The sequence below is a fragment of the Meles meles genome, chromosome 4 (assembly GCF_922984935.1).
Source record: "Meles meles chromosome 4, mMelMel3.1 paternal haplotype, whole genome shotgun sequence".
Classification (NCBI taxonomy): Eukaryota; Metazoa; Chordata; class Mammalia; order Carnivora; family Mustelidae; genus Meles; species Meles meles.
This window is the reverse complement of record NC_060069.1, coordinates 54,288,421-54,309,437: the sequence shown is the minus strand read 5'-3', so window position 1 is coordinate 54,309,437 and position 21,017 is coordinate 54,288,421. Positions and strand designations below refer to the sequence as shown.

At 42.6% G+C, this 21,017-nt stretch overlaps 1 protein-coding gene across 1 annotated transcript in view; it reads right to left on the bottom strand.

The window, feature by feature from the left end:
• Positions 1–288: 288 nt before the first annotated feature.
• The window catches only part of C4H3orf70 (chromosome 4 C3orf70 homolog), an 82,014-nt gene continuing 61,285 nt past the window's right edge, over positions 289–21,017 (bottom strand). The window contains exon 2 of the mRNA XM_046003847.1: positions 289–5,412. Coding sequence (XP_045859803.1) covers positions 4,856–5,412 — 557 coding nt within the window. The 3' untranslated portion in view covers positions 289–4,855. The remainder of the gene's footprint in view (positions 5,413–21,017) is intronic.

Below are 21,017 nucleotides of genomic sequence, written 5' to 3'. Positions count from 1 at the left end.
AGTGTTCTGGGAGTGTGAGCAGGTCACCGGGAGCACCTTCCCGTTATGAGTAAGAATACTCGGCTACGCGTCATCGTCTTTGTCCCGTCTAAGTGTGACGATGATGTCGGCTGCGTGTTTCCTGGCACAGAGTAAGCACTCGATATACATGTTACACGTTTGACAAATGCGGGTTCTGTTTTTGTTTTGTGAAGTTCACAGTGCAATATTTAAACAAGACAGAACCTCTCCAAAGGAGAAAGTGAGGGAGAGAATAGTCCGAACTCCAAAATATCAGATTGATGCTGGTACAAAAGAAAAAAATTACATTTATTTTACAAGTAAGTATTTTCCTAAAGTATTATACATAAAGGAAAGCTGAGCTGTCTGTAGGAAAACAACATAATTTTAGGAAATTACAGAGTGGTCAACATTGTGCTTAAAACTTTAAAACAGACAGGTGCAAAAAGTAGTACAGTAAGTGAATTTTGCAAGGTATGGACAGCCTTCCAAAGGGTATATGGACACAATGATACAGAAGCTCAGTATTAAAGCCTTCGGAGGTGATGTGCTTTCAGACTCGTTCACACGAATAAGAGAGCTCGAGTAAGAGAGCACGGCTTCAGTCCCAAGAGAAGAACTCCAAGCACTAACAGAAACCCGGCCCTTTCGCACGCAGTACGGTCAACTCTCCATCCCCCAGAGTAATGAATGGGAGCAGAGACAGAACATTTTTAAGAAGTAAAGAATTCCCAAATTAATTCTTTTGTACAAGTATAAACTTGTGTTTGGAGGTGAGAAACACAGACACCCCTGGAAGTTCTGGCAGGAGACAGCAAGTACAACTCCCACTTCCTTCCCCTCTCTTCCTCAACAAGAGGAGACACAAGCCTATGCTCTTCTCCGGAAAAGCCTAGAATGCAACTTCCTCAGTTCTGGCTCCCACCTCCCATGGGGAGGGAAGTAGGAAAGAAAAACTGTTAAAATGTTTCCCTCATGTGAAAAGCCAAAACACGTCGATACAACTTTGCAAACAAGACGGAAAAAGCAAGAGCTGACACACGAATATTAGTTTAGCTTGTGCTCTTCCCCCCTTTGCCTGGTAGTAGTTGTACTGCCAAACATGTCTGGGGATTTTGACAGCTTTCTAAAATAGGTGGTGTCCTGTTACCCAAAAAGAGAAATTTGTATAAAAGGAGTTTTTATAATTAGTCCCAAAAGAACAGTTTCAAATAGGCCAGGAAGTGGAGGTTAAAAACTAAAAGCACCGGGGCGCCTGGGTGGCTCAGTGGGTTAAAACCTCTGCCTTCGGCTCAGGTCATGATCCCAGGATCCTGGGATCGAGCCCCGCATCGGGCTCTCTGCTCAGCAGGGAGCCTGCTTCCTCCCTTCTCTCTCCCTGCCTACCTCTCTGCCTACTTGTGATCTGTCTGTCAAATAAATAAAATCTTTAAAAAAAAAAAACAAAACTAAAATCACCACCCCCAAAATGGGATCAAACCCTAGATCAAACCCAAAACATACCTCAGGACAAACACTTCATGGTTTTGTTTGGGGTTGGGTGGTTTTACTTGGTTTGGTTTGGTTTTGTATTATATTACCTTGAAGTACACATTTTGCTTTTCCAGGAAAGCAACTGGTTTTTATCCAGGGTTTTCTCACATCATTACTTCAAATCTTAGAAATTACAAGGTAAAAAAATACCTAGATGTGACGGTAAAGCCTTATTTGTTAATGTGCCAAAGAGTTACAGCCACAAAAGCAATTTATTTGGTTTGTCATTGCTCAGAAGAGTTATGAGCATATCTGAACATTTAAAATTCTAAAATAAATGTTGGTTCAGTAAGAAAGCTCAATTCCATACTGCACTTCTATGCATCTTCGACCGAACAGCTTTTACACCAACTTGAAGTAAATCGGAATGGAGCTGGGTTTCCATCAAGGACCCCAAAAGCAGCTTCTCCATTCACAGGGCCCAACCCTTTGCTCCAAGTGAGCAAACTACCAGGTTCACGTCAAAAAGTTTTCATACCTGTCAATGTATAAGTATCAAACCAAAAGACTACTTAACATGACTGTGTTTGATGTCTATAGTACACATTACAGTCTAAACATTTTCTAAAGTGCCTATAAATATGCTTATACAAATGAACAATATAATATCAGGTTTACAGAGAAATTCTTTTATATAATATATAACAGATAGGCCTAGAATTTAGTTGTAAATACACATTTTTATATCTTATCAGTTGTTTTTGGAATGCAAGCATAAAGAAACAATTCTGGTTCAATCATATATGATTTTCAGAAAATTATTAACAGTGCTGGGAACAGAAATTCTTGCTTGTGCTTGTGTAGAAAAGGCTATTCTGAGATCCAGGAGCATCTGATTTAGAATCCAATGGAATATCTCCAATTCTATAAAATAGTAGCAAGTGAAGCTTTGTGAGTTTTTAATTATAAAGAGATTGTGCAAATATTTAAAGTGATTATCAACCATTATTAAATCCAAAAATTCCATTAAAATCATGGGGATTCTGAATGGCAGTTCAGGAGTTTAAAAAACAAGAACCTAGGCAAAAGTCGTAGATATTACCAATAAAGGCCCCAACCTTGCTCCAGCCAGCTTCAGAAACATGGCCCTGTGACCACATATTTCCATGGCTTTGGAGACCTGGTGGTTGACTGCAATGTTTAATGAACAGGAATGTAGGCGCAAAATTGAGAACTGAGAGGAGCAGTGTTGACGAAGAAGACCCTGCATGTGCCCACACGGGGGCTCCAGTGAGCTCACCCACGGGGCAGGCACACACAGTGGCTGGCCACACCACTAGGCTCCCAGGACTGGGTCTCCATGCCTTCCTCCAGCAGGCGACTCCACCAGGGGTGGCCCTGAGAACCTCAGGCTGACTCTCGGGAGGTCTGTCCCTAAGCCATCTGGGCTGGGGAAGCTGCTCTCCACGCCCACCTCCACCTGCCCTCTCCTGTACCCTGCTGTTCCTGCAGCTCCTCTCACCACCTTCCTGGTCTGTCTTGTTGAGTCTCTACAGTTCAGTACGTGGGAACCGTATGTTGCATTCTCATCTAGCATAGGAATTTTCAACTAACACTGTTTTCAAAGGAATACGCGTGCTCTGCTTTCTAATCACTAGGGACGTTCTGGGCACCTAAGCCTAACGAAGTGTTCTAGCCAGTCACGTGAACGACACATACAACTAAGAAAGCAGACTCTGCCTAGAGTGATTTGTGAAGGATGCCAAATAAAGTCTTCAGAGAAGAACACAACGGGCCTCTTCTTATTTCTTAAAATACACACTCGTGTGACACAGAAGAGATGTGCCAAAATGCGAACAGAGCACAAGATAATGCTCCGAGAGCATGCTCATGGTTAGGATACAAGACATATTTCTGTCTCTCCACCAAGGATAGTTCTGGTTTCATTAGGGCCATATTTTAAACTTCCTGGATTCTTAACTATGCTTTACAGAAAGCAGATCTGGAGAAATGGCAGATAAGCAACTCACACTAAAACACCTTGTATAAATGGAAATTAGGAGAATTCTGAAGAGAGCTAACGAAGAAAGAATGATTTACTATTTTGTGTGTGTGAGAAAAGAGAACGTGTACAACAGACTATGACTATTACTATAGTAAAGTGAATGAATATCACACAAAATATTTTCTCCTGACTTAGCAGCAAACTATTTCAACTGCTTTTGCATTTGCATAAAAAAATCCATGCATCATACTGAATTCTAACCCATTTCTCACCTAAACCATTCTAATGCTTCATACAACCAAATGAAGCAGAATTAATCAAACCTATTAGATTCATTCCTAATCCCTAAAGGACTGCTGTCTTTAGCATTTCCATGCTAACTAAACTATTACTGATTTTTTTTTCCTTAAGACGTCAGATGTGGCTGCCTCCTAAGTATAATACCTATATAACTTCCTAAAAGTTTTCCCCGGATTTGAAGAACAATTAAGAAATACAGGGAAACGCTGAGGAACGCACCCAAGGGGCCAGCTCGAATACTGCAACATGTTCCCCAGCTGCAAGCCTAGCACCTCCCTCCTTCCCCTGGGTTCCCAGAGCGCTCTGGGCACCGTGCCCTGCATGCGTTGGCACAGTGCTCTACTGGACCGCGGACCCCTCCCTGTTAGGAGTCAGGTCTCCTTCAGGCTGCATCCCCACGCCGCACCCGACAGAGCGCGGGCACTCAGCTAAAGCCGGGCTAAACATGAAACTGAAGGTGCCAGCTCTTGTCAGTGAAGGTCACAAGGAATGTGGACACTGGCCACAATTGGGGTTGAGCGAGGGTCTCTGGAAACCTCCAGCGGTAAGCAGAGGCAACACAGGCCCAGGCTCCTGCAAGTGGTGGGAGAAGGGAAAAGGGACAGAATGGCATCAGCTCTGTTCCCCTCAAAGGAGCTGATTCCCATTTGAGACCAGCAGGGTGGGGGTGCCTGTGGGCACACCAGAAGGAATGCCAAGAGGGGAGTGGGGTGTGTGTGTGAAGAACCGGCCCCTTCACTGCCTCCTTCACTCGGGGCGGCTCCTCAACCTGATCCATGACCCTCTGTGACCATCACTGCATCGCTTTCAAAGTTCCCAGTGAAATTAAGGCTGGGTCACAATTCATGACACCAGATGCTACATAGAAAATAAGTCTAGATACAAAAGAAAACCATTTATAAGAAAAGGAATGTCTTAGTTATCAGACTAACGTAAGAGTGAGCTAATCAGCAGACCAGTGAACTGCTACAGTTGTTAGAGAGGGGCAGAAAACACCGGCTGCAGCGGAGAAAGGATCCGTCGGACGGAACTGCAGATGCTCAGCACGGTCAGAGGCCGTGGCTCCTGCCTGGGCTCTCACACGGTGGTTTCTATAGTCTCAATCACTTCCAGATCGGACTGCGAGGGGGAGAGAAGGGTGCACTCATCCGGCTCCCAGCTGCTCTCGGGACTGTAATCTTCCTCGGAACTCAGTTCTGCTCCTTCCTCCGTGTCCTCATCACACGATTCCACGTAGTGAGCCCCGATCGCATTGATCCCGGAGTCCTCAGAACTTGAGGGAGAAGAGCAGTGATCTATTTTAGGGGTACTGCTCTCTCTTGAAATTAAGGCATCGTGTGCAGAGACCTCCTCGGGACTCATTTTGTGGGAATGCGGCGCTGGCTGCTTCTGCACATAACACATCTTCCCATTAATGCATTTCACCTGATAGTTGTCGATAAAGAGGTCTGAGATCATACAGTACCTTGGTGAATCAGGGGGGAGGGGTGGCTGGAAGACGGATGCAAATTTCAGAAAGTGTTCAGTGAGTGACACGGAGATCTGAATGGTGTTTGTGGGTTCCCGAGGCTTCGCGGGAATCTCCGTGCTCGGAAGCTGCTCCACAGGGGTCATGGGCTGATACACATATTTGCCTGCGGGGAACACCAAAAAGGTGGTTGAAATCAAAAAGAGTATGACACAAACTACATTAATGTAGCCATAATGGTTTCTTTCCAAGGATCAGATTTTTTTTTTTTTAAGATTTTATTTATTTGCCAGAGAGAGAGAGAGAGTACACACAAGCAGGCAGAGAGGCAGGCAGAGCAGGGAGAGAAGCAGGCTCCCTGCTGAGCAAGGAGCCCCATGCGGGACTCAATCCCAGGACCCTGGGATCATGACCTGAGCTGAAGGCAGCGGCTTTAACCCATTGAGCCACCCAGTCATCCCCGGAGGATCAGATATTTTTAAAAATATTTCACCATCAAAAGAAACCAGTAACAGAATCATTCAACGTTGTTATAATCAATGAAAAAATACACCATGGTACATAATAACATCATGGTATTTTCATCTAAGAAACTCAACACTACAAATTTTAACTTATATTTATGTCTTTCTAATACCTCTGAGGTGGGTATATACTAAAATCCTTACTTTACAGACAATTTTAAATGTTTTACCCCTTGCACTATAACACCGAATGCCCACGATATAGTACAATAAAAACGTGCTGTAAAGGGGTGCCTGGGTAGATAAGTCATTAAGCATCTGCCTTTGGCTCGGAGCCCTGGGATCGAGCCCCCAACAGGCTCCCTGCTCGTTGGGAAGCCTGATTTTTCCTCTCCCACTCCCCCTGCTTGTGTTCCATCTCTCTCTGTCAAATAAATAAATAAAATCTAAACAAAACAAAACAAAATGCTGTAAAGTTGTAGACTATAAAGTTCTAATTCCATTCTATCTTTAATAGTTATTAATACATGTGGTAATATATATATTTTAAAACTAGAGGAATATATACCAATTTATTATCAGGATTACAGAAGACTTCCACATTTTAGGTTTCTATGTTTTCGTGAGAATACGTATACACACACAGATGTATGTAATGGCCTGGAGGGTTGTCCTAGCCACCAGTAATGGGCTGGGGCAAGATAATGAGGCATGGAATGATCTCTTTCAAGACCTAAGTTCATCTGTGGCCCAGTTAGAAGAAGTTCTCCCTGGCCCCAACTCCACTGGCACTAAGCAATCCAGGTGGTGTAGGGGGTGACCTAGTGGGCATTTCAAGAAACCAATAAGTTTGTAGTTATCTACCAACTTTCTGCTCTGAGCAGTGTGCCGCACAGCTCACTGTGGAAGTGAGACCTAAACAGATCTGTCCCTAATGTGTCTCTCTCTTTGTTCTCTTTGACTTCACTCAACATTCTGCAAAGCCTCTCAGGTACCAAGCGCTAAGGAAATTGAGACAGAAATGAGTCTGTGTATCTAAAATGATTTCAAAATAGGCATCTGGAAGTTTAAAAAAAAAAAACAACCCTGAAAAACTGAGAAAACAGCCCTGAAAAACAGAGAAAACAGCCACAATGGTAGACACCATTTTGGTTTTTCCTAATATAATTGATTATCAATCAGTCCATACTGTACCTTCTGCATATTTCTGATGCCATGTTTTAACCCTAGCACTATTGCCATTTTAGACCACCTAATTCTTCGTTGCATGGGGCTGGCCTGCCCGCTGTGGGAGGATCAACAGCCTCCCTGACCTCTAGGAGCACCTCCTCCTCAGGCATGACAATCAAAACCGTCACCAGACATTATCATAAAGTCCCGGGGGTCAGAGTCGCCCTGGCTGAGAACTACTGATCTCTGATATCCTCATGAGCGTCTCTTCGCAAGCTACTCGCTCACCGCACATGACACCTGCTCCTGTTTATTTCTTGGTCAGACTGGAAATTCTAGGACAGAAATGACATTTGTAAGGAAAACTACTTTAGACTTTTTAACAACTTATTTAGGCCATGGGAGAATAGCAATTTCAGATCAGAAATGTGAGCAGCAAACTAGGCCACAAATAGTGCAACATCAGTAATCTATTAAGATCGATTAGCCTGCCTATATTTTTTACTTGTTTCCGGACTACTGTACAAAAATGTACAAAAATGTAGGCTTAGTTGTTATAATTTCATTGTAACTAAATTACTCTAAAATATATTTAGCTTCATTCTGGAGTAACACATGGGAAAGGTATATTTAAAACTATTAAGCCTCTGGATTCCTAGGTCTGCTTTGAAGCCCAGACATATATATCATGCAAACCTTATACCATCTGATAAAAATGCAAGTGAGAAGAACCCATCACACCTGCCTGGGGAACTGTGTTTCAAATATGCCAGGTATCTTTATCTCTTTGTTATCTATAAAGACAGTATGGTATTACTACTAATCAGGGAAAGTTCAAATCAGTAAAACTAATTAATAGTTTGGTACATTAGGACCTCCACATCCAAGCGTCATGGGCATGGTCAGCTGAAGGGGTAAAGATGGCAGAACTTCAAGCCTCCCCTCCAGTCCTCCAGCCTCAAGACCAGAGAAAGACAAGTCTAGCAAGGGCAGAGAAGAAACTACTCGCAGAACCTAGGCTCCCTCATGTTCACAAAACGGTGAATAGAACATCTGGAACGGAGGTGGGTCTCTTCTGTTCCTGGCTGGTGGACTGGGGGTTACTGAGTTTGGGAGGCTGTGAACGGCAGGCACTCAAGAAATGCCTGATGTAGGGTGCTGAGTAAGTTCATTCGGGCCCAAGTGACCTCTGGTTTAATTGCCCACTGGTCACACTGTAGAAGTACCTAGAAATTTGTCCTCAGACTCACAGGGTTCAGGACTTTATTTAATCCAAAAGAGGGACTCCATGAAGCCTGACTCTGGGACTTCTGTAACCACCCTGCCCCGCCCCACCATCCCCCCTGCCCCCCGCACTGAGTCCCAGCTCTACCCCCGTCTTTCTTTTCCTCCTTTGTGCTTCTTCAAAAATCCTTTGCTCTTTCTCTTCGTCACAGTTCGTCTACCTCTTTCTCTAGTCCTGCTTTCTCCAAAGCTCTGTTTTTATTCCTCGAAGTGTAGTAAAAGAAAGAGAAATGCAGCTGGGAAACCAAGATGTCAGGATACTGAATTCCAGATTCCATCTGCTTCTACATGTTACATCTACTAAAGGTGCTTACTCCGAGCTAGAGTGCCAGCCCCTTATCCGTTGATGCGGGGATACGGATGCAGAGAGGAAGGCTCAGAAGAAAGAAATAGTAAAGACGGCCAGATGAGAAACTAAGTTGAGTAAACATCTTTCAAACGTCAACTAGTTATGAGGCGCCTGAGTGGCTGAATGGGTTAAAGCCTCTGCCTTCAGCTCAGGTCATGATCAGCTCAGGTCCTGGGATCGAGCCCCACATCAGCCTCTCTGCTCACTGGGGAGCGTGCTTCCTCCTCTCTCTCTGCTTGTCTCTCTGCCTACTTGTGATCTCTGTCTGTCAAATAAATAAAATCTTAAAAAAAAAATCAACTAGTTATAATACCGTATTGTTTGGTTTTCTTATAGCACATACTTAACAGGAGAAAAAAAACTTGTATCAAGGATTTAGTTTTGTAAAGAGTCCAGAAGGGTTTGTACTTGCCTCCACTCCCCAGTAACTTCTGCCCTGTGCTTTATTACACTGTGAGTCTATGTTTTTGTAATGGTAGCCTCGAAGCATCACAAGATGCTGAATTATCAGAGAAATTCAATTATGTCTGCTGTAATGTACTTACTAAGGGAATAAAACAAACTAACACACCGCAATAGCAAGGACTGAAACAAAGGGGGTTTCCTGGCCACTTAGCCCTGAAATTCAATAACCGCTATACTCTGTTTTCCGAACAGTCTTTTTAATTAAGGGTTTATTATGTTATTTAAGGAAATAAGCAGATGAGAACTTTTAAAACTTGAATCTCAAAAAGGAAAAGATATTCAGAGGGAGACTGGGCTTGCAGAATACAAAGTAGAGAGAGTAAAAGAAAAACGAGATATAATCCAGCAATTCTACTTCTGGGTATATACCCCCAAAAAGGAAAGCAAGGTCTGAAAGAGAGTAGCTGTATAACCATGTTCATCGAAAGCGTCATTCACATTAGCCAAAAGGTGAAAGCAACCCAACTGCCTGTCGACAGATCAATGGAAAAACAAGACGTGGAATATACAATGACTATTACCCAGCCTTACAGAGGAAGGAAATCCATGCTACACCATGCATGAAGCTTGAAGACATTATGGGAAGTGAAGTAAGCCAGTCACAAAAAGACAAATACTGTATGAGATCACCTACATGAGCCACTTAGATTAGTCAGATTCATATAGGAAGAAAACAGAGTAGTGACTGCCGGGGGCCAGTAGATAAGACAGAACAGGGAGCTATTTAATGGGTACTGAGTTCCAGTTTTGCAGGACAAAGACAGTCCTGGAGATGGATGGTGGTGACGTTTGTACAACAATATGAACGTAGTTGATACCACTGAACTATACACTTGAAAGTAGTTATGATGGTAAATTTTGTGTGTATTCTACCACAATTTTTAACACTAAAAAAATCTGTATAATTCACTATATTAACAGACTGGAAGGGAAACTCCATATGATTCAGAAAATACCAAAAAATTCTTAAAACTCAGTAACAGAAAACAAGCAGCCCAATTTTAAAAAGGACGAAGGCTGAGGTGCCTGGGTGGCTCAGTTGGTTGGGCCTCTCTTGATTTCAGCTCAGGTTCATGACCTTGGAGTCATGAGGTCATGATCTTGGGGTGGTGAGATCGAGCCCCACATTGGGTTTCCCAATCAGCAGGGAGTCTGCTTGGGATTCTCTCTCTCCCTTTCTCTCATACTATAGTTGTCACTAGGGGAAAGCATGTAAAGGATACATAGAATCTCTGTGTTTTGCATAAAACTACATGTGAATCTATAATTATTTTCAAAATAAAAAGTATAATTTAAAAATCCCCATAGAAGTGATGTTGTACCTTTTTCAGTGCATTTGATCAGGAGGTAAAATGCTGCTGATCTCATTACAGATGATGGTAACTTTAAACACTTGTTTAATGTGGTGTCTGTCTAGTTTTCTCCACTGAAAGTTAGCATTTTCCCTTTATAACTTACATATCTTGTGAAGAGATAACCCTGAGACTGTGCAAATATCCCATTTGTCCGCATACTGTCACCTACTAACTTTAGCATGCCCAGGGGGATTTGGTCTGTAATGATCACTACTGTGGTGTTTGCCCAACAGTTATTTCCTATTTCCATCATTATGTCTACATTTATTAATTAGAATTCTACTTAAGTAAAAGCTGTTCATTCTCCTTCATTTATTTTTCCAATTACTTAAATTAAGCATGATTCACTATTTTGTTCTATGGATTGTAATCCATTACTATCATTATTTACTTTGCTGCTCAAATGTCCCATATTTAACTCTGGGAGCTCCTTCAAGTTAGCACCTGTGTCCTCTCAATGTGCCCCCATCCTTTTTTGGAGCATTCAGTGCTTTCTGGTACCATAAGAGGTTACTGGCTTATCATGTACTTCCCTGCCCCAGTGCAGAAATCAGCCACTTCTCCAAGAGACCCTAGAGTTCCTTTTCTTAAGAAATTAAACACGTTATTTTCTTTCTTCCTTTCTTTCTCTCTCTCTCTTTTTTCTCTTTCTTTCTTTCTTTCTTTTTCTTTCAGATTTTATTTATTTGACAGAGAGAGTACAAGCAGGGGGAGCAGCACAGGGGGAGGGAGAAGCAGGCTCCCTGCTGAGTGGGGATGCTGACTGGGGCCAACCCCAGGACTCTGAAATTATGACCTGAGCTGAAGGCAGACACTTAACCAAATGAGCCACCCAGGTACCCCCTAAATACATTCTTAAGCTTATTGCCAAAATATTCTTGGGAAGCAGCCTTGGCTTGCTAGTGACTCGTTCACTCACTAAATTCATCCATAAGAAAGTGAATATTAAGCCTCATTACAGTACTTAATTCCCATTTAAAATAATATAAAAAATAAAAATAAATGTCACAAACTCATCATTTTATCTGGAATCTTTTTCAAGGGAGCTGAATCAATTTTCTCAATAATGAAACTGACTATACAATACCAAGATCACAAAAACCAATTGTGATCCATAAGTGAAAAATAAATTTCAGGGGTGCCTGGGTGGCTCAGATGGTTAAGCTGACTTTGGCTCAGGTCATAATCTTGGGGTACTGGGATCAAGCCCCTTGTCCAGCTCCTTGCTCAGTGGAAAGCCTGCTTCTCCCTCTCCCTGTGCTGCTCCCCCTGCTTATACTCTGACAAATAAATAAAATCTTTAAAAAAAAAAAAAAAGAAATTTCATACATCTTGTTTCTTTTTAGAGACCCTGGTTCAACACTTCCAGCTCTTCCTCAACTAAAGGCTGATCAAAACCATTAGATAAGTAACTTCCACTATTCTTTTGGAGTCTGAGTTCTTAACTATCCTGATTATTCTTCCCCTTTGGTGTTTAGCAATAACATGTAGTATATACTTTTTAACAATGCCTCGATGAGACACTAAAAAAGACTTGTGTTTTCATCCTGGTTCTTTGGTTAAGAATAAAAAAGGAAGAAGAAACAGAAGACTTAATTACTTTTCTCAAGCTCACGTAACACAACAGAAGTCCATTCTAGGACCCAAGCCTTGTACTGCATGCGTTTTTATGAGGATACTCATTCCTTCATTAATATGGTTAACTTCAGCTAATATTCCAATTTGGAACATAGTATAAACACAGAGAAGATATATTTCCTTGAAGGGGTTTCTTTCTTTTTTCTTTTTTTTTTTTGTTTTTATTTTTTTGTTTTTTTTTTTGTTTTAGAGCACAAAGAGGGAAAGAAGACCCAAATAAATGTAAAAAATAATTTATATGCCCTGTTAAGCTATTGTATGCACTTTATAAACTTTTTTTTTAACAGTTGTGCGTTTAATTCTTAAAAAAGATCCTCTGGGAGAGAAATGAGCTTTTTGCTTTTACAGATAGTATTTAGGACTATTAAGTATGTGTCCCCTTGACACATGAAGTACTCTGCTCTCAGGGAATGCAAAGTAATTTTAATATTAGCCTAAGCAAAATAAAATTAGAAAGGTAAATCTACGAAAAAAAATGAGTGGCCTAAGGGAAACTACATCCACAGTTCAGTTCTCTGATTTTATATAGTGAATCACAATTATGTTTATTTTATTCCCAAGGGCATTCATTATACTGAAAGTAATGTTAAATATCCTTATTCAGCTCTTTCTGCAATATGCATTATTTACTAAGTTGAGTAGCATATCATAAACTAAAAACAAAGAACATATTTACTACATAAATATATATATATATAATATGTTTATATATAAAATATATCTTTTATTATAACCAGTATTTTTTGTGGCCTTATCTGGCACTCTGCCCCACTGGCAGTCAATACGCCACTTCATTCTAGGAGAACATTAAAGTTTACATACTGCCCAATATGTTAAAGTCCCTAGTCACAACTTTAAGCAAGATCGTAGTTTCTTCATTTTCCAAACTGGATAACCTTTAGTGCAGGGCAACACATTAATGTAAAGCAAAACCCTAGTAAGCCAGAATACCTGAAGCATGTATTGTTTATTCATTTAACAAACATTTATTGAAAATCCACCATGTTTGGGGCACCTGGGTGGCTTAGTGGGTTAAAGCCTCTGCCTTCGGCTCAGGTCATGATCTCAGGGTCCTGGGATTGAGCCCCACATCGGGCTCTCTGCTCGGCAGGGAGCCTGCTTCCTCCTCTCTCTCTGCCTGCCTCTCTGCCTAGTTGTGATCTCTCTCTGTCAAATAAATAAAATATTAAAAAAAAAGAAAAAATCCACCATGTTTATGCTACTTTATCAGATGCTACGGGGAAACAAATAAAACACACAGTCAAGCTTCAAGGAGCTTCCAGTCAAATTAGGGGTAGAAGATAACAAAGCACAATTAAGTCAAGAATTGAGTAACCACAAGAATACATAACAAGGGCATTCAGCAAGCAGCAGAATGGGATTCCAGGCTTCCCTGAAGGATTTCACGAGACTAAGAAAGGACACGAACCCAGGGAGCAGCACAGACCTGCTCCAGACCTGTTTCAGAGCTGGAAGGGTCAGCAGGCACTGGGGGTTCAGAGGGCTGACCGAGAGAGCAAAGGACAGTCACGTCTGTGAGGAAGATGGAGGGCGGATGGGGCTCAGAATGCAGGGCCAGAGCTCGTGTTTCGGTGACTGGCGAAGCACTGAGGACCGCTGAGGACATGCGTAACCACGATAAACGGAGGACCTTAAAGAAATTCGGTCTGGTAAAGACGCACAAACTAACTGAAGAGAGAGGAGATGGGGGTTCAGAGGAGGTTGTCATGGATTTTCACACAGGATAGTCTGATCTAAAGTCACATGTCTTGGGAAAGTAAGGAACGTGGAAGACACTCTAGAAGACAGATCCTGGGGCTTAAGGGCAAGGACTGGGGAATCAAATGCACCTGGGTATGAATCCTGACTCAGGGGCTTACTAGCTGCTTGACCTTCATGAGACTGTCAATCTCCCATGTTTCCCATTTCCTCGGTGTAAAAGTGGTTAGTAATATCTACTTTTTAAAAGCTCTACCTCAGTGTCTGGCACACTGTAAACATTCTACTACTAGTGTTATTTACAGAAGGCAGGGGCTGTCTACCAGTCTCCAAGGCACTCTAGGCTTTATAGATTGCCATGTGGCCAAGCCCTGCCAAGCCATGAACACCCTCGCCCTTGGCCTCTAGAATGCCCCAAATATACCCATTTTCTTGACTCAGCTTAGCCTGTAAACTTCTCTCTGATCACAGCTCTCTGCCACCCTGCCTTCATTCCCTAGCCCCCAGACCCTACAATTCACTTTTACATCTGCTGTCTCTCCTCCTCAAACTAACATTTACTGAGCTTCACTTGTGTGCCTGGCCTTAAATTAGGGACATGAAGTTAAAATAGCTAGAAGACTGACCGCATCCCTGCCCGTATGGAAGGGATATATCTATTTGAACAAATAATCACCCCAAAAGGTATGTAATGAAAAACCCTAAAAAGTGACAGGCGTAAAGCAATAGAAAATGCAGAATCGGTGATTCGAAATCACATGTGGGATCTGTGATCTAGACCATGGGAGGGTGGGGATGGTATCAGGCAAGACATCCTTGAGAAAATGACTGAATGGAGCATATGTCGCCTCAGGAATGAGTAGGAGTCACCAGGGAATGACGGCAAAGGGGCAGAATGGTTGGTGCAGGATGAGCAAGAGGGAGAATGGTAAGAGAGGAGGGTCATGGAGGCCAGACCATGCAGGCACTAGAGGCCATGTAAAGACTGGGGATCTTCCCTTGCGGAGTAGAAGGGTGCTGCGCAATTTTAAGGGGAGAGTAACATGACCAGCTTGGCCTTTCTGCTTGCTTCCGTTGCTATCGGCTCCTCCCCCAGTGTGGGCACAGACAAAGTCAATCTGAAGCACTCAGTGGACCTCAACAATTCAGCCACCACTCCTCTCCCAGCTTCCCACTCAGATCTGGACTGAAGTGAAACAGGTGAAAGAAGGACTGGAGAAGGTAGAAGAACCACCACCCAGCAACCAGGACTGGGCAGGAGCCCTTTCCCAACAGACTCCTACAATCCGCTCTGCTCCGAGCCACACTTCCGACAGCCTGAGGTACGGGCAGGTGTTACAGTGAGACCCGCCCTAAATACAGCATTTTGCAAAGTGCCATAAACCAACGGAGAAGGGGCGCCTGGGTGGCTCAGTGGGTTAAAGCCGCTGCCTTCGGCTCAGGTCATGATCCCAGGGTCCTGGGATCGAGCCCCGCAGCGGGCTCTCTGCTCAGTGGGGAGCCTGCTTCCTCTCTCTCTCTGCCTGCCTCTTTGCCTACTTGTGATCTCTCTGTCAAATAAATAAATAAGCTGTTTGCTTATTTATTTAATAATAAATAAACAAACAAACAAACAGGAGAAGCTGTTTGCCACATTTATCATTTTACAGAACAACCAGTCTGAACAGAGTTCTAATGAAGGCTCTGTACTTTTTTAAAACATGTTTAGTTCTACCTGAAGTCAACCCCTCCGATTTAAGGGATAGAGAGAAGCAAGAAACTTCTGAGTATTTTAACAACCTACCAGTGAGCAACAAGAGGGAAACAGAAGTGTAAAACACACCCCCCTCCTATAATCCAGGTGGGTCACACACACATCCAAAAACAGCACAAGAGGAAAGATTAAGTATCCAGTTGTGAGGTACACACTATATACAGGGTAGGAGCTCGGAGAAAAGTGAGGGCTGGAAGGGCCTGGAAAATATGGGGTGTAAACTGAAGAGGAGCTAGGACTTGGACAAAAGAAAGTGGCATGCCTTGTGCAAAAATCCAGAGGTGGAAAAAATGTGGGTTACTGCAGAGGGCAGTGGGGTGACCAGCCTGACTGTAGCAGAGGGCTCTCCTGTGATCAAGAGCAATCTCACCACCCAGATAATCTGGGAAGAGAGCAAGACCCTCCTCCCGCCTTATTAGGCTAGACACGACAGGAGCCACTCTGCTGAGTCAGCTGGCACAAAGGAACTCCTTGGATTTGTAGACACAGACGATTCCAGTGGGGAAAGAGCCCAGAGAGTTCAGAAACATCGGAATAGGTAAGTCTGGCTAAAAGAGCCCACAGTTAAAATAAAAAGGACAGAGAATGAGAACTCTCAGGTTTCCATTTCATTTCAGCTGGCCAAACAAGGGTTTCATATGCAGGAGCAATATGTCTACCTCCTTCCACTTAATCTGAAGCCCTATTATCCACTCAGAGGGGCTCTATAGGGCTGGTCTTAACAGAGTCAAGTTGGTTAGAAAAGGGAGAGCTAAGGGAGAGCTGAAGGAGTCTTCTCCAAGGATAGGTTGGTCACTGATGGTGAGAAGAAGCATGAAAACCGTATGTTCAGAAAGAAATAGATGGCGGCTGACAGAGCACACAGAGACTCAACCCATATGTATTAAGTGTCTGTACTTTGAAGTGCAAGAAAACACCGAGAAGCCTGATGGAGGGAAAGAGGAATTAATGGGGAAAATGGCTGATTATGGATCATTACAAAGTAAGAAAAGCTGTATGAATACTATCCTTTTTTTTTAAGATTTTATCTATTTATTTGACAGACAGATTACAGTTAGGCAGAGAGGCAGGCAGAGAGAGGATGAGAAGCAGGTTCCCTGCAGAGCAGGGAGCCCGATGCGGGGCTCGATCCCAGGACCCTGGGATCACGACCTGAGCCGAAGGCAGAGGCTTTAACCCACTGAGCCACCCAGGTGCCCCTACTATCCTTTTTTACTTAAAGGTGGATGATAAGGAGAAGATGATGATGATGATGATGATAACACAATAGTAACAGTCATGACCTCTGATTTCTTTAGAACAAGACTTGACCTTATGGGCATTTTATGTGGCCATCTATCTTAGCCTCCTACCTTTCTCTGCAAAAATCACTAGAATATGGGCTGTGTTACCCAGGCCATGAACTGGGCAGCAGATTTCTGAAACTGCAGTTAGAAAAAATTTGAGAAGGAAGAAATTTTCCCTAAGGGAAGCAGCAAAAGTGGAGATCTAGAACATGATGACCCTGGTGCAGTTTTCTACCATATCACTAGTATACAGCTGTATAGTCCTCCAGACGCCAAATAAGTTATTAGCAGCCATTAATTCAAAGGACAGATATTCCTGACAGACTAAAGCTAAGGGAAACAGTCTAAGGCATCTGTCACATTTATCTATTGATCTGGAGATGAAAAATTGAGAAATTCATGAGAAAGTGATGTTAACCAGTCAACCTGATTTAAGAAAAATAAGATCTTGAAAGGTGAAGTCTCTGCTTAGCAAAGGAGCTCAGTAGGGACTCAACAGACTACATTTTTAAAAATGCATCTTTGTTAAAGGTTATTTTTGTAGAGAATATGTCTATACATATTCAAAAACCACATTTTCAAATTTATACAAGCCAATATGGCATTCTAGAACTTTTTTTTATTAATCAATTACAACATGAAACACATCCTAAATATCAATGATGTAATTTTAAATCAAATTATTAATAATTACATATTATTATTTCTTGATATAGTGAAAGGAAATATGTTTTTTCTTTAATCAGGTATAATAATTACCATTCACTTCTCTTGGAAGTGGTCTGGCTAGCCAATTTTAAGAACAGTGCTACTGGGAAAATCCAAAGAGTTAAGGGATAAGAAGTAACAAATTTAGTATTTACAACTAAATTGCATCTCTACTTAACTATCTACTTAACTATAGGTATACCTGAGAGAGACTGTGGGTTCAGTCCCAGACCACTGCACTCACACGCATGTTGAAATAAAGTGAGTCAAATGGATTTCTGAGTTTCCTAGTGCCTCCAAAAGTAGTCTATTGAGTGTGCAATAGCATTAGGTCTGAAAAATGTAGATACCTTAACTAAAAATACTTTATTGTTAAAAAATGCTAACGATCATTTAGCTTTCAGAGAATTGTAATCACTAATCACAGATCATCCTAACAAATGTAATAATGAAGAAGTCGGACATATTGCTAGAATTACCAAAGTGTGACACACGGACACAAAGCAAACGACTGCTATTGGAAAAACGGCACCGACAGACTTGCTCGCCAAGCGCTGCCACAAGTCTTCAATCTGTTTAACAGCCCCGTATCTTCAAAATGCAATAAGGCAAAGCACGGTAGACCGCGGTATGCCCGTACTCCTGATGGGGACAAGAGGCTCAGAGCATGGCACCGAAACCCACTCTGGAGCTTTGTTCTTAGACTACTTCTTCATGACAATAGTTGGGTGGTAAAATATGTGGATGGAGGCACTCCACACTTGACACTAACAGTCAGGAGTAAAAACCAGATTACAATGAGATTATAAATGTGCTATGTACTGATTGCCTCTCGACTCCATATTTTCCTTTCAATGTATGTTCTGCCGTAATGCACAGCATTCTTTTAGGCACGTTTCCCCTACAGTCAGCATGATGTTAACTTTTCTCAGGAAAGGGTGCTGGAGGGACTCTGCAGAAGTAAGGGGCTCTCTTACTGTTTGCTGTACATGCGAGGGGTCAGGGGTGAGGAAATCTGTCGGAGCTCTGCCCCAGGCAGGCACCCAGAACATGCAGTTCCTTAGCAAAGTTGCAGTCTTGGCCTGGCCTGGTGATAGGCTTCCTGTGGCTCTCTTCACATGGAAGCCACCATTCCAAAGGCCTTCTGCCATCATCATACCCTCCTGCCCACCCAAGCCTTGGCTCCTTCTACACACCCACACCCGTAACTGCTGACTGCCTGTGCCTCCCCTGCACTCCAGGGGTGTGCTTCCTGCTTGCCAGGCAATTTCATTACCAGTACAGCCTGGCAAAGCAGCAAATTTCTCTGCTACCAAGTGGGATGAAATACGCTTGTTTCAACAGGGGGTTAACCCCTCTGGGGGGCCTTGGGGAGGGTACTACCTTCCACCTTTGTCCTTCCTGGGTATCGTCCCTCAGCCCATGGGAACCATGCAAGCTTTCCTTATACCTCATAGTCACTTACTTCTTAGAGTTTCGTAATTTTCTTTTTTTTTTTTTTTTTTTTTTTTTTTTTTTTTTTTTAGATTTATTTATTTGACAGAGAGAAATCACAAGAGAGGCAGGCAGAGAGAGAGGAAGGGAAGCAGGCTCTCCGCGGAGCAGAGAGCCCGATGCGGGACTCGATCCCAGGACCCCGAGATCATGACCTGAGCCGAAGGCAGCGGCTTAACCCACTGAGCCACCCAGGCGCCCCCGTAATTTTCTTTATTAAAATACCTGTATACTGTATGGTTTCCATTTTTCTGACTGGACTTAAACTGTTTCAGTGATCAAGTTCAAGGTGTGGGATTTCTTATAAGCGGTACTTTCCTAATTTGTCTACTGAGAAAATATAAACATTATATTAAGAAATTAAATTGTATATATTTGGAACTTAGACTAATAGATACTAAATGTTATGTATTAAAGTTTTTAGATGTTTAAAATTGGAAAACTGACAAGCAATTAACTTTAATAATAATAGAGGAGAATATTAGAAGAATACACTCTAGGGCACCTGGGTCATTAAGCGGCTGCCTTCGGCTCAGGTCATGATCCCAGGGTCCTGGGATTGAGGCCCGCATCGGACTCCCTGCTCAGCAGGAAGCCTGCTTCTCCCTCCCCTGCTCCCCCTTCTTGTGTTCCCTCTCTCTCTGTGTCTCTGTCAAATAAATAAGTAAAATCTTAAAAAAGAAAACAAAACACCACTCTGAAACCTATTTTTTTAAAAAGAGTATGGTTTTTACTACTTAATATTTCTCTATCATTAATCAATGTCAAAAAAAATAACACAACAGGGGCACCAGGGTGGCTGAGTCAGGTAAGCATCTGCCTTTGGCTCAGGTCATGATCCCAGGGACCTGAGATCAAGCCCTGTGTTGGGTTCCCGCTCAGCAGGGAGCCTGCTTCTTTCTCACCGTCTGCCTGCCACTTCCCCTGCTTATGCTCTCTCTGCCAAATAAATAAGTAAAATCTTTAAAAAAAAAAAAAACTCTCTGCTTGACTTATTTCGCTCAGCATAATCTCTTCCAGTCCCGTCCATGTTGCTATAAAAGTTGGGTATTCATCCTTTCTGATGGAGGCATAATACTCCATCGTGTATATGTACCACATCAAGCAGAGAGAGTCAAGTATCATATGGTCTCACTTATTTGTGGAGCATAACAAAAAACATGGAGGACATGGGGAGATGGAGAGAAGGGAGTTGAGGGAAACTGGAAGGGGAGATGAACCATGAGAGACTATGGACTCTGAAAAACAATGTGAGGGTTTTGAAGGGGCGGGGGGTGTGAGGTTAGGGAACCAGGTGGTGGGTAATAGAGAGGGCACATATTGCATGGAGCACAGGTGTGGTGCAAAAACAATGAATACTGTTACGCTGAAAATAAAAAAAAAAATCACTCTGAAACCTATTTTTTTTTTAAAGAGCATGGTTTTTACTACTTAATATTTCTATATCAATATTTAATGTCAAAAAATAACACAATAGGGGTGCCTGGGTGGCTCGGGTAAGCATCTGCCTTTGGCTCAGGTCATGATCCCAGGGGCCTGGGATGGAGCCCTGCGTTGGGCTCCCTGCTCAGCAGGGTGCTTGCTTCTTGCTCTCCCTCTGTCTGCCACTCCCCCTGCTTATGCTCTGTCAAATAAATAAATAAAATCTTAAAAAAAAAAAAAAAAAACAAAGAGAGCTTATTGAATATCCTTGAGTAGTCTCCTCCAAAGGAATGACATATAAAACTACTGAATTAAAAGTGCTTTCCCTGGAATAAAAAAAGCAGGAAAGAAAATTCTGAACCAGCCTTTATAACAGACCAACACACGTTAATCTTAATTCCAGACTGAGAAATTCAGGGGGTAGGTTGGGAATAACATTCAGTAGCTTTATGAATGAGAACACATCACCACCATGGCTGGCAGAGTACAGTAATTCAGTTCTTTTCCCTACAGCCTGGAATACAACCGCCTATGAAGAGAATAATGGAAACGGACAAGGAGGAATCAATCACCCCTACCTGTAAATCATGTGGAACATAAAATGCAGAACTGGGGGCGGCTGGGTGGCTCAGTGGGTTAAAGCCTCTGCTTTCGGCTCAGGTCA